Genomic DNA, 14,425 nt, shown 5'->3' on the forward strand with positions numbered 1-14,425 from the left:
TATCCTTCAACAATATTAATGAAGATTGTAAAATAAAAACAGACCTCCGCTCAAGTTACTTCTACGGGTTGCGGCTGTGAGCGTTTTAAGAAGCAACTTTTAGATCCATACAGACTCTATAAAAACTCAATGTTTCTGTAATGCCGTGATCTTTGATAATGATCATATCAAGCTCTTTATTGCCATTGAAGAACAACAAAGTTATTTTGTCTTCCAATGGATGTTGCATAATATTTAAGTAGAGAAAGAAATATTTTAAATGAGGAAGTAAAGATGAGAGTATATATGTGTGTGTGTGTGTGTGTGTGTGTGTGTGTGTGTGTGTGTGTGTGTGTGTGTGTGTGTGTGTGTGTGTGTGTGTGTGTGTGTGTGTGGCTTATATATATATATATATATATATGTACGTATATATATATATATATGTATATATATATATATATATATATATATATATATATATATATATATATATATATATATATATACATATATATATATAAACCTGTTTTATTAGGATTTTCATTTAGTATTATTTATATGTGATAAGGTATTTTAAAAAAATCATTAAAAGTAATAAATACATCAGAAAATCACATCGTCGTAATGTCCAAAAATTTTATATTTTTTCTCTGGCATGTTATTACATGTATATAATAAAATTAAACAAAACAGATCATAATGTTTACTAATTAATTTTTTAATTTTTAACAAACCAATAATGACTTAATATGGATTTTGCTGCTTATTTAAATGGAGGTAAATGCAGGTTTTTGTTTTTTTAAATGTAGAAACATGGAGCTTTGTGCGCTATAACTGAATCCTGCTTGATGTGTGTGTATTACTAAATATAAAGAACTGTGTGTAGTTTGACCCAGCAGGGCTGAAACTGGACAGCTCACACACACTTGGACAACACAACAGCTCAATCTAATCGTGCTTGCGTTCAGGTTTGCAGCCTTTGACCATTCCTGCACTTCTGCTGACTGAGAGAGAGAGAGAGAGAGAGAGAGAGAGAGAGAGAGAGAGAGAGAGAGAGAGAGTTAGAGAGAGAGAGAGAGAGAGAGAGAGAGTTAGAGAGAGAGAGAGAGAGAGAGAGAGAGGGAGAGAGAGAGAGAGAGAGAGAGAGAGAGAGGGAGGGAGAGAGAGAGAGAGAGAGAGAGAGAGAGAGAGAGGGAGAGAGAGAGAGAGAAAGAGAGAGAGAGAGAGAGAGAGAGAGAGACAGAGAGAGAGAGAGAGTGGGAGAGAGAGAGAGACAGAGAGAGAGAGAGAGAGAGAGAGAGAGAGAGAGAGGGAGGGTTGCATTGTTCAGCGGGAGGGTAGAATAGGACTATCAGTTCCACTCTGATAACCCCCCCCCGCATCGCCACACCGTGACCCCGGGGGCCTGAACTCCTGGTCATGTGACCGGGCCGAAGCTGACCAGCAGGGCTGAGAGGCGGATCAGTGAGAGAAGAGAAGAGAGAGAGAAGAAGAGAGTCATGAGGCCTGTACGCTGTTCCTGAGCAGGATACGTGTGTGGATGGATGACAGGGAGAACAGGAGAGACATGAGATGGATTCGTGGGAAGGTAAGGAGAAGTGGAGACTGGAGTATCTGACCTCTTCATATCACATGTTGTTTAACACACAGGAACGAGTAGATGCACCATTGGGAATATTGTTTTTGGTGTGTTTTTTAACACCCATTTTAGCTGTGCAAAGACAGGCTGCTTGATAGTGCAATCATATCATTTTCATTCATCGTTGTGATCATAAACACACGGGTTTGTGGCTCAAATTGTTTCTCTGTTTGACATAAATCTAGTTATTCACAGGAAATAGCTAACTTACAAATGTGTTTTCATACAGTTTTTATCTTGAGAGGAAGGCTTTTGTCTGTAATACTGTAAATGTGGTTTATTCAGTTGACCTCTAGTAAATAAGGTTTAATTTTTGCGGTGTGTGTGTGTGTGTGTGTACTGTCGACCCTGTTGTTTTGCAGTCTGGGATCGACCTGATTGTGTTCACTTTACACGAGGTTTCTGTAATGAAAGATGGTTTTATTTTCTGTAGCCTGGATCATGAGTTCGATTCCCAGGAAATGCATGAGCTAGTTAAAATAGAAAATGCATGCTTATTATCCGAAGCGAGTTGCCTTGCACTGGACGCATCTGCCAAATCTGTGCCTGTAAAAGCATGTTTTCATGTGTGTGTGCAGTGGGTTTACGGTGATAGTGTGTGTGGTATGCGGGCTGTGGCCCATCTGGAAAAGGTTTTCTGTGTTGAGAAGGCAGCTGTCTTCATGCGATGAGAGCGGGGGTCAGCGAGACTCAAACCCCCGACACACACACACACACACACACACACACACAACCCCCGCGTGGGTTTATCACTGTAGCCCAAACTTCACCCCTCAGAGCTCTAGATTTGATCAGCTTACTCACATAAGTGTATCTCAGTTTGCTCTGTAATGATGTGCAATAGCACACACACACATACACACACACACACACACACACACTGCATTAAAGGTCAACACAGTGTTGCGTTTTAAAGCGGTCATTGGCCGGCCTTGGACTTTGAAACCGAAAGCATCTCCTTCACAAAACTACTATTTAAAATCAATATCTCCAAGCGTTCGTCCTCCCAAAATGGCGGCGCTCACCTTGCTCTCGCTCTTCCACAGAAACACACGAGTGTGAAGCGCAGACGCTCCGGATAATGAGTGAATGTGATATTAGCTCTCTGTGTGCCGAGTGTTAGTTTTAGGCCATATTTGATCCTCAAAAGCTGGTGTGAGAATGCAAACGCCTCAATCTCAAGAGCCGAAGACATGAACGCTTCAGCTCGGCTTCAGATTCTGGACATATTTCTATTAGATCATGTTTAGGAAAAGAAAATCAATTGGAAATAAACCCCTTGCATTTTTATATAGTCTGCGTTCAGGCTTATTGGAAGGGCTTAAAGAAAAGCACAGTTATATGAGCGATGAAGACGTGTTTTGTGAAGGGATGCGTGATAGAAAATAGGAGATATGAAACATCTCTGCTTCCTCATATCTCATGGTTTTTGCTTTATATGACATTAATGTTTCAGCCTAATTTGAACAGCTTAGTTAAAAGAGATGTAAATATATAATCGAAATGTTCACAGACTTTGATATGTAGAGATGGGAGGTTATTAATGATAAATATATCAGCCAGGCCATTTTAAAACGATTATCACTCGGAAAAGTTACAGAGTGAGGGTATTCAACATTAATAATCATTTATATATATATATATATGTGTGTGTGTGTGTGTGTGTGTGTGTGTGTGTGTGTATATATTGACATTTCCAGTATATATATATACAATATATATATATATATATATAGTATTTAATTTAAATATACTAATTTAATTTATAAATTGAATTTATTTATATTTAATTTATTTATTATATTTAATTGAACACAAATATAAAATATATATATATATATATATATATATTACTTTAACATTTAAATATATATATATATATTTGCCTATATTTAATTGATTTATTATATTTAATTGAACACATATAAAATAAAAACTATAATATATGTATAATATATTTAATTATTTATATATATATATAGCGGTCATTAGCCGCACGTCAGCCGTGTAAAGCCCGCACTGGTGTCGCTCTGTCCCGGATCTGTCTCTGTTTCAGATTTCGTAACCAGTGAGTCTGAGAACAAGAGTTACTGGGGCTTTCAGGCTCAATCTGAATGTAACTCGATTGGAAAATGCCTCAGTATTGTGCTGGAGGCTGAATATGTTCAAGGGTGGTATGTGAAAACACTATTGTGTGTGTGTGTGTGTGTGTGTGTGTGTGTGTGTGTGTGGGTGGGGGGAGCTGAAAGGACACTGTACATGACTCCTCCTCCTCTTTCTCTTAATCCTATTCTCCTGCCGCCCATCTTCCCTGTTATTGTTCTCTCTCTCTCTCTCTCTCTCTCTCTCTCTCTCTCTCTCTCTCTCTCTCTCTCTCTCTCTCTCTCTCTCTCTCTCTTCACTCATCCTTCTGTCTCCTCTTCTCTTTCTCTGGTCTCTGTTGCTCTGCTTTTTCATGCATGTTTCACTCCGCATGTGGGAAGTCTCAGTGGTGGAGGTGTGTGTGTGTGTGTGTGTGACGGGGGAGGGGGACGGACTGAAGTCATGTGACCATCAATGGCATCAGAGGACGTCAGGGAATACAGGTTCAGCTAAATATAGTCTCAACTAAAACCTGTTTCCACTCGTCCTCATGAACATCTAGACCTGAGAAACCGCTCTGAGAACCACTCTCGATTAAACATGGCATTTTCAAGTATAAAGACTAAGGGAACACTGTACAATAAGTTTGTTAAAATTTGTTAACTAAATTAGTTAACGTGAGCTAACAATGAGAAATTTGGCAACACTTGACCCATGTTACTGTATTAATTACTATATAATGCATAATTACATGCAACTTACCTTAAACCAAACCCTAACGCTACATATTGCACCGTAACAGACACCGTAAAATAAAGTGTCATTTAAAAGTGCATTTATTAATCTTAGTCCATATTATTTTTTACATTTACTAATGCACTATTAAAATCAACCATTGTATTTGTTAACATTATTTAATAGACTTGAGCTAACATGAATCAACAATGAACAGTTGTATTATTATTAACAAATGTTGAAGATTAATAAATACTAAATGTATTGATCATTCTTACTTACTCAGGGATTCTGTGGCTCTTAAAAAGTCTTAATTATCACTAACACAAATTAAAAATGTCTTAAATCAGAGCAGAAAGTATTAAATTAAGTCATAAAATCGTGGCATTAAATGTTGCATGCATATAAAAAATAAGCATTTTTGTCCTGTTTTCCAATACAAACATCTAAACATCTTTAAATCGAGATACATGCACTTGAGAAGCAAATGTTAAAGGAAGTCTTGAAAAACTCTTTCAGTTTATGATTAAAACAAGAACCAATATCTGTCACCCTTTGAATTAAGCAGAGCCCATTTACTGATATTTGTTCTTGTTTTAATCATAAACTCACTTCATTTTGATCAGTTTCACCGAAAACAAGACTTCATATTTGATGTTGTTGTGTATCTCCAGTAAATGTATCTTGATTTGAGAATCTTTAGACATTTGCACTGGAAAACAAGAAATACTGAGAAGAAGAGCATCACTTTTGTGCATTATAATCAGAAGCTTCAGGAAAAGTTATTTCTATTTTCTAGCGTTCGAGAGCAGAGCGATTCAAGACACTCTTTTTGTCAAATGAATTAAAAATGAACGGATAACAAACTCTGAAGCGCTGCTAATAAACTCATTGTGTTTCTCCTTAGACTTTTACAGTTAGAGAACATTTACATATTGTACATTACATATTCTTGAAAAGGTCTTGAAAAAGTCTTGACCTCCATAAACCCTGTTAATGTTAGTGAATGCATTAACTCCCGTATGGTAAAGTGTTACCGATACAAAAGTAGTGTGTTATGTATAATATAATGTTTTCCTGAACCAGATATCCTGTGCTGAGGTCATCTGGAGACTGACGCCGGTTCACACACAAATCCTGATCAACAAAAGCTTATTTTGGCATCATTGATGTTTGTGTTCGTCGCTCTTCATCGGTTTATCGATAGATCTGTTTCTTTTCTCAAATGAGGGTCGAAGCGGAAAACCTTCCAGTTAAATTACACAGAATATTATTTGACCTCATTATAAAATGGTTTGTAACTGGATGAGCCACATACACATCTCATGATATCGAGCGTTTCATCTAAGTTAATACCTGTATTAATGTGTGAAGTCATAAGATCTCAGATTGTGTGAGCTAAGAAAACATCTGCCCTTGTGAAGAGGGATCAATGTCTTGTGTAATGTTTGCAAATATTGCAGGTTTTGATGCTCTATCTGCTGATGGCCTTTATTGATCGGTTAAGATCACTATGAAGCCAAACAATGGTGAATGTTGAAACGCAGCGAGTCAATACTCTCGTGGCGTTTTCTGCCAGGTTTCTATCGTCACTCTTTCTCTCATCAAGTTTTCAGATAATTGGCCTTCGGGTGGTTTGATGTAAGATCTGCTGGTATGATATTAATGAAGCCTTAATTAACCTCAATCAGTTCATCCGCTGATCAGTGAGTTACTCCATGACTTGAGCTGGATTATATATAATATAATGTACACTAGTGTTCAAAAGTTTGCCGTCAGTACGATTTTTAAAAATGTTTTTGAAGAAAGTCTCTTCTGCTCACCGAGGCTGCATTTATTTGCGTGAAAAAAATAGTGAAATATTTTTATAATTAAAAAATTAAATTTTGCATGTTTATAAAAAATTTATATCTTCCTCTGTATGTTTGTTCGATTTTCCAATACAAACATCTAAACATATTTAAATACTTAAGAGGCAAATGTTAAAGGAAGTCTTGAAAAAATGTTTCAGTTTATGATTAAAACAAGAACAAATATCTGTCACCCTTTGAATTAAGCAGAGCCCATTTACTGATATTTGTTCTTGTTTTAATCATAAACTCACTTCATTTTGATCAGTTTCAAAGAAAACAAGACTTCATATTTAGTGTAATTTACTCCTTTGATCAAAGCTGAATTTTCAGCATCATTACTCCAGTCTTCAGTGTCACATGATCCTTCAGAAATCACTATAATATGATGATTTGCTGCTCAAGAAATTATGATTAATTGATTAGTGATTATAAATAATGCAGAAAACTGTTGTTTGTCTTCATGTTTTTGTGATGCTCAGGATTCGTTGATAGAAAGTTCAAAAGAACAGCATTTATTTGAAGTAGAAATCTTGTTATGAATGTCTTTACTGTCAGTTTTGATCAATTTAATGCATCCTTGATGAATACAAATATTTATTTATAAAAAATAAAAAAACTCACTAAATGGTGGTGTATAATGTATGCATCTTTAACATCTCAAAATCTAGTTGTTAAAGGTTGCACACATGCGTGTGGTGTAGTCTTCTGTCTGTGTAAGTAACGTGTGGTAGTCCAGCGACTGGCGTAGTCTTCTGTGTGTAAGTAACGTGTGTAAGTGCAGCGACTGGCGTAGTCTTCTGTGTGTAAGTAACGTGTGTAAGTCCAGCGACTGGCGTAATCTTCTGTGTGTGTAAGTAACGTGTGTAAGTCCAGCGACTGGCGTAGTCTTCTGTGTGTGTAAGTAACGTGTGTAAGTGCAGCGACTGGCGTAGTCTTCTGTGTGTGTAAGTAACGTGTGTAAGTCCAGCGACTGGCGTAGTCTTCTGTCTGTGTAAGTAACGTGTGTAAGTGCAGCGACTGGCGTAGTCTTCTGTGTATGTAAGTAACGTGTGTAAGCTCAGCGACTGGCGTAGTCTTCTGTGTGTGTAAGTAACGTGTGTAAGTCCAGCGACTGGCGTAGTCTTCTGTGTGTGTAAGTAACGTGTGTAAGTCCAGCGACTGGCGTAGTCTTCTGTGTGTGTAAGTAACGTGTGTTAGTCCAGCGACTGGCGTAGTCTGCTGTGTGTGTAAGTAACGTGTGTAAGTCCAGCGACTGGCGTAGTCTTCTGTGTGTGTAAGTAACGTGTGTAAGTGCAGCGACTGGCGTAGTCTTCTGTGTATGTAAGTAACGTGTGTTAGTCCAGCGACTTGTGTAGTCTTCTGTGTGTGTAAGTAACGTGTGTTAGTCCAGCGACTGGCGTAGTCTTCTGTGTGTGTAAGTAACGTGTGTTAGTCCAGCGACTGGCGTAGTCTTCTGTGTGTGTAAGTAACGTGTGTTAGTCCAGCGACTGGCGTAGTCTTCTGTGTATGTAAGTACCGTGTGTAAGTCCAGCGACTGGCGTAGTCTTCTGTGTGTGTAAGTAACGTGTGTTAGTCCAGCGACTGGCGTAGTCTTCTGTGTATGTAAGTAACGTGTGTAAGCTCAGCGACTGGCGTAGTCTTCTGTGTATGTAAGTAACGTGTGTTAGTCCAGCGACTGGCGTAGTCTGCTGTGTGTGTAAGTAACGTGTGTAAGTCCAGCGACTGGCGTAGTCTTCTGTGTGTGTAAGTAACGTGTGTAAGTGCAGCGACTGGCGTAGTCTTCTGTGTGTGTAAGTAACGTGTGGTAGTCCAGCGACTGGCGTAGTCTTCTGTCTGTGTAAGTAACGTGTGTTAGTGCAGCGACTGGCGTAGTCTTCTGTGTATGTAAGTAACGTGTGTAAGTCCAGCGACTGGCGTAGTCTTCTGTGTGTGTAACTAACGTGTGTAAGTCCAGCGACTGGCGTAGTCTTCTGTGTGTGTAAGTAACGTGTGTTAGTCCAGCGACTGGCGTAGTCTTCTGTGTGTGTAACTAACGTGTGTAAGTGCAGCGACTGGCGTAGTCTTCTGTGTGTGTAAGTAACGTGTGGTAGTCCAGCGACTGGCGTAGTCTTCTGTCTGTGTAAGTAACGTGTGTAAGTGCAGCGACTGGCGTAGTCTTCTGTGTATGTAAGTAACGTGTGTAAGTCCATCGACTGGCGTAGTCTTCTGTGTATGTAAGTAACGTGTGTAAGTCCAGCGACTGGCGTAGTCTTCTGTGTATGTAAGTAACGTGTGTAAGTCCAGCGACTGGCGTAGTCTTCTGTGTGTGTAACTAACGTGTGTAAGTGCAGCGACTGGCGTAGTCTTCTGTGTGTGTAAGTAACGTGTGTAAGTCCAGCGACTGGCGTAGTCTTCTGTGTGTGTAAGTAACGTGTGTAAGTGCAGCGACTGGCGTAGTCTTCTGTGTGTGTAAGTAACGTGTGGTAGTCCAGCGACTGGCGTAGTCTTCTGTGTGTGTAAGTAACGTGTGTTAGTCCAGCGACTGGCGTAGTCTTCTGTGTATGTAAGTAACGTGTGTAAGTCCAGCGACTGGCGTAGTCTTCTGTGTGTGTAACTAACGTGTGTAAGTCCAGCGACTGGCGTAGTCTTCTGTGTGTGTAAGTAACGTGTGTTAGTCCAGCGACTGGCGTAGTCTTCTGTGTGTGTAAGTAACGTGTGTAAGTGCAGCGACTGGCGTAGTCTTCTGTGTGTGTAAGTAACGTGTGGTAGTCCAGCGACTGGCGTAGTCTTCTGTCTGTGTAAGTAGCGTGTGTAAGTGCAGCGACTGGCGTAGTCTTCTGTGTATGTAAGTAACGTGTGTAAGTCCAGCGACTGGCGTAGTCTTCTGTGTGTGTAAGTAACGTGTGTAAGTCCAGCGACTGGCGTAGTCTTCTGTGTGTGTAACTAACGTGTGTAAGTGCAGCGACTGGCGTAGTCTTCTGTGTGTGTAAGTAACGTGTGGTAGTCCAGCGACTGGCGTAGTCTTCTGTCTGTGTAAGTAACGTGTGTAAGTGCAGCGACTGGCGTAGTCTTCTGTGTATGTAAGTAACGTGTGTAAGTCCAGCGACTGGCGTAGTCTTCTGTGTATGTAAGTAACGTGTGTTAGTCCAGCGACTGGCGTAGTCTTCTGTGTGTGTAAGTAACGTGTGTTAGTCCAGCGACTGGCGTAGTCTGCTGTGTATGTAAGTAACGTGTGTTAGTCCAGCGAGTGGCGTAGTCTTCTGTGTATGTAAGTAACGTGTGTTAGTCCAGCGACTGGCGTAGTCTGCTGTGTGTGTAAGTAACGTGTGTTAGTCCAGCGAATGGCGTAATCTGCTGTGTGTGTAAGTAACGTGTGTAAGTCCAGCGACTGGCGTAGTCTTCTGTGTATGTAAGTAACGTGTGTTAGTCCAGCGACTGGCGTAGTCTGCTGTGTGTGTAAGTAACGTGTGTAAGTCCAGCGACTGGCGTAGTCTTCTGTGTGTGTAACTAACGTGTGTAAGTGCAGCGACTAGCGTAGTCTTCTGTGTGTGTAAGTAACGTGTGTAAGCTCAGCGACTGGCGTAGTCTTCTGTGTGTGTAAGTAACGTGTGTAAGTCCAGCGACTGGCGTAGTCTTCTGTGTGTGTAAGTAACGTGTGTAAGTGCAGCGACTGGCGTAGTCTTCTGTGTGTGTAACTAACGTGTGGTAGTCCAGCGACTGGCGTAGTCTTCTGTGTGTGTAAGTAACGTGTGTAAGCTCAGCGACTGGCATAGTCTTCTGTGTATGTAAGTAACGTGTGTTAGTCCAGCGACTGGCGTAGTCTGCTGTGTGTGTAAGTAACGTGTGTTAGTCCAGCGAATGGCGTAGTCTGCTGTGTGTGTAAGTAACGTGTGTAAGTCCAGCGACTGGCGTAGTCTTCTGTGTATGTAAGTAACGTGTGTTAGTCCAGCGACTGGCGTAGTCTGCTGTGTGTGTAAGTAACGTGTGTAAGTCCAGCGACTGGCCTAGTCTTCTGTGTGTGTAACTAACGTGTGTAAGTGCAGCGACTAGCGTAGTCTTCTGTGTGTGTAAGTAACGTGTGTAAGCTCAGCGACTGGCGTAGTCTTCTGTGTGTGTAAGTAACGTGTGTAAGTCCAGCGACTGGCGTAGTCTTCTGTGTGTGTAAGTAACGTGTGTAAGTGCAGCGACTGGCGTAGTCTTCTGTGTGTGTAAGTAACGTGTGGTAGTCCAGCGACTGGCGTAGTCTTCTGTGTGTGTAAGTAACGTGTGTAAGCTCAGCGACTGGCATAGTCTTCTGTGTATGTAAGTAACGTGTGTAAGTGCAGCGACTGGCGTAGTCTTCTGTCTGTGTAAGTAACGTGTGTAAGCTCAGCGACTGGCGTAGTCTTCTGTGTATGTAAGTAACGTGTGTAAGTGCAGCGACTGGCGTAGTCTTCTGTGTGTGTAAGTAACGTGTGTAAGTCCAGCGACTGGCGTAGTCTTCTGTGTGTGTAAGTAACGTGTGTAAGTGCAGCGACTGGCGTAGTCTTCTGTGTGTGTAAGTAACGTGTGGTAGTCCAGCGACTGGCGTAGTCTTCTGTGTGTGTAAGTAACGTGTGTAAGCTCAGCGACTGGCGTAGTCTTCTGTGTATGTAAGTAACGTGTGTAAGTGCAGCGACTGGCGTAGTCTTCTGTGTGTGTAAGTAACGTGTGTAAGCTCAGCGACTGGCGTAGTCTTCTGTGTGTGTAAGTAACGTGTGTAAGTGCAGCGACTGGCGTAGTCTTCTGTCTGTGTAAGTAACGTGTGTAAGCTCAGCGACTGGCGTAGTCTTCTGTGTATGTAAGTAACGTGTGTAAGTGCAGCGACTGGCGTAGTCTTCTGTGTATGTAAGTAACGTGTGTAAGTCCAGCGACTGGCGTAGTCTTCTGTGTGTGTAAGTAACGTGTGTTAGTCCAGCGACTGGCGTAGTCTTCTGTGTATGTAAGTAACGTGTGTAAGTCCAGCGACTGGCGTAGTCTTCTGTTTATGTAAGTAACGTGTGTAAGTCCAGCGACTGGCGTAGTCTTCTGTGTGTGTAAGTAACGTGTGTAAGTCCAGCGACTGGCGTAGTCTTCTGTGTATGTAAGTAACGTGTGTAAGTGCAGCGACTGGCGTAGTCTTCTGTGTATGTAAGTAACGTGTGTAAGTCCAGCGACTGGCGTAGTCTTCTGTGTGTGTAAGTAACGTGTGTAAGACCAGCGACTGGCGTAGTCTTCTGTGTGTGTAAGTAACGTGTGTTAGTCCAGCGACTGGCGTAGTCTTCTGTGTATGTAAGTAACGTGTGTAAGTCCAGCGACTGGCGTAGTCTTCTGTGTATGTAAGTAACGTGTGTAAGTCCAGCGACTGGCGTAGTCTTCTGTGTGTGTAAGTAACGTGTGTAAGTCCAGCGACTGGCGTAGTCTTCTGTGTATGTAAGTAACGTGTGTAAGTGCAGCGACTGGCGTAGTCTTCTGTGTATGTAAGTAACGTGTGTAAGTCCAGCGACTGGCGTAGTCTTCTGTGTGTGTAAGTAACGTGTGTAAGACCAGCGACTGGCGTAGTCTTCTGTGTGTGTAAGTAACGTGTGTTAGTCCAGCGACTGGCGTAGTCTTCTGTGTATGTAAGTAACGTGTGTAAGTCCAGCGACTGGCGTAGTCTTCTGTGTGTGTAAGTAACGTGTGTAGGTCCAGCGACTGGCGTAGTCTTCTGTGTGTGTAAGTAACGTGTGTAAGTCCAGCGACTGGCGTAGTCTTCTGTGTGTGTAAGTAACGTGTGTAGGTCCAGCGACTGGCGTAGTCTTCTGTGTGTGTAAGTAACGTGTGTAGGTCCAGCGACTGGCGTAGTCTTATGTGTGTGTAAGTAACGTGTGTAAGTCCAGCGACTGGCGTAGTCTTCTGTGTGTGTAAGTAACGTGTGTTAGTCCAGCGACTGGCGTAGTCTTCTGTGTGTGTAAGTAACGTGTGTTAGTCCAGCGACTGGCGTAGTCTTCTGTGTGTGTAAGTAACGTGTGTAAGTCCAGCGACTGGCGTGGTCTTCTGTGTTTATAAGTAACGTGTGTTAGTCCAGCGACTGGCGTAGTCTTCTGTCTGTGTAAGTAACGTGTGTAAGTCCAGCGACTTGTGTAGTCTTCTGTGTGTGTAAGTAACGTGTGTAAGCTCAGCGACTTGTGTAGTCTTCTGTGTGTGTAAGTAACGTGTGTAAGTCCAGCGACTGGCGTAGTCTTCTGTGTGTGTAAGTAACGTGTGTAAGCTCAGCGACTTGTGTAGTCTTCTGTGTGTGTAAGTAACGTGTGTAAGTCCAGCGACTGGCGTAGTCTTCTGTGTGTAAGTAACGTGTGTAAGTGCAGCGACTGGCGTAGTCTTCTGTGTGTGTAAGTAACGTGTGTTAGTCCAGCGACTGGCGTTGTCTTCTGTGTGTGTAAGTAACGTGTGTAAGTCCAGCGACTGGCGTAGTCTTCTGTGTGTGTAAGTAACGTGTGTAAGTCCAGCGACTGACGTAGTCTTCTGTGTGTGTAAGTAACGTGTGTTAGTCCAGCGACTGGCGTTGTCTTCTGTGTGTGTAAGTAACGTGTGTAAGTGCAGCGACTGGCGTAGTCTTCTGTGTGTGTAAGTAACGTGTGTAAGCTCAGCGACTGGCGTAATCTTCTATGTGTGTAAGTAACGTGTGTAAGTCCAGCGACTGGCGTTGTCTTCTGTGTGTGTAAGTAACGTGTGTAAGTCCAGCGACTGGCGTAGTCTTCTGTCTGTGTAAGTAACGTGTGTTAGTCCAGCGACTGGGGTAGTCTTCTGTGTGTGTAAGTAACGTGTGTTAGTCCAGCGACTGGGGTAGTCTTCTGTGTGTGTAAGTAACGTGTGTTAGTCCAGCGACTGGCGTAGTCTTCTGTGTGTGTAAGTAACGTGTGTAAGTCCAGCGACTGGGGTAGTCTTCTGTGTGTGTAAGTAACGTGTGTTAGTCCAGCGACTGGGGTAGTCTTCTGTGTGTGTAAGTAACGTGTGTTAGTCCAGCGACTGGCGTAGTCTTCTGTCTGTGTAAGTAACGTGTGTTAGTCCAGCGACTGGCGTAGTCTTCTGTCTGTGTAAGTAACGTGTGTTAGTCCAGCGACTGCATGCACTGATGTCCAGAACAGTGGTTCTCACCACTGCACATTTTGTATGTCTCCCAGATCAGACACACCTAATTTAAGTTTTGCAGCCTGTACTAATGAGCTGATAAGTTAAATCAGGTGTGTTAGGTGCAAAATGTGCAGTGGCGAGGGGTCCCTAGGACAGGTTTGAGAACCACTGGTCAAGAACACATTTACATTTACACAAATCCTTTCTTCCAGCGCTCTGCCCTGCATTACATGAAGACTCGTGTAATTACCACATGCTAATTCCTGCCTGTTGTAATGGTTATGAGAGATTAGGCCAGCGGGGGGGATGAGACACTCCTCTCAGGAGTGTGTGTGTGTGTGGAGGATTAACATAACACTGTCCATCAGGAGAAACCAAACACACTGCGGTTTAACCATCACCGTTTCATAGTTATTATAGTTCAATAAGACTAAACCCATTAAAAAACATCAGTACACCTTTACTTCAAGACTTTATATATAATGCATTATAAAAGTGTGTTTAATGCATTAATTATACCTTGTAATGGATCTTATCGTGATCTCATGAATAATTGTATCGACAGTTGTTTTAATACTTATCTATTCATAGTTACAGTAAACACATTAAAACACATGAAAAACAACCAGTTTCAGATGGAACAAGGAATCGTTTTTTTAATGAAAAGATATAATGCATTATCACATACATTATGAATACCTTTATAATTAATTAAATAGTGTTACGGTAACTTAATTTGTTAACATTAGTTAATGTATTAACTAACATGAACTAACAATGAGCAATACATTTGTTACTGTAGTTGTTAATGTCACCTAATAAAAATAGTTAATATTAGTTAGCATGCATTAACTAATGTTAACAAATACATCCTTTGATTTTAATAATGTATTAGTAAATGTTGAAATTAAGATTAATTAAGATTTTTTGTCACTTTAAATAAAACATTAACTGAAATAAAACCCATTAAACGCATTTTATTTTAGCCAGTTGCCATAGCAACATTTCTCATTTTTATTTAGTTATATATATATATATATATATATAT

General features: G+C 41.3%; 1 protein-coding gene across 1 annotated transcript in view; it reads left to right on the forward strand.

The window, feature by feature from the left end:
* Nucleotides 1-1,283: 1,283 nt before the first annotated feature.
* Nucleotides 1,284-14,425, forward strand: part of nr6a1a (nuclear receptor subfamily 6, group A, member 1a) — a 40,265-nt gene continuing 27,123 nt past the window's right edge. Inside the window, exon 1 of the mRNA XM_077224952.1 lies at nucleotides 1,284-1,567. Coding sequence (XP_077081067.1) covers nucleotides 1,552-1,567 — 16 coding nt within the window. The 5' untranslated portion in view covers nucleotides 1,284-1,551. The remainder of the gene's footprint in view (nucleotides 1,568-14,425) is intronic.

This window comes from Siphateles boraxobius, unplaced genomic scaffold (genome assembly GCF_051911475.1).
Source record: "Siphateles boraxobius isolate OS27281-9 unplaced genomic scaffold, OSU_SipBor_1 95, whole genome shotgun sequence".
Lineage (NCBI taxonomy): Eukaryota > Metazoa > Chordata > Actinopteri > Cypriniformes > Leuciscidae > Siphateles > Siphateles boraxobius.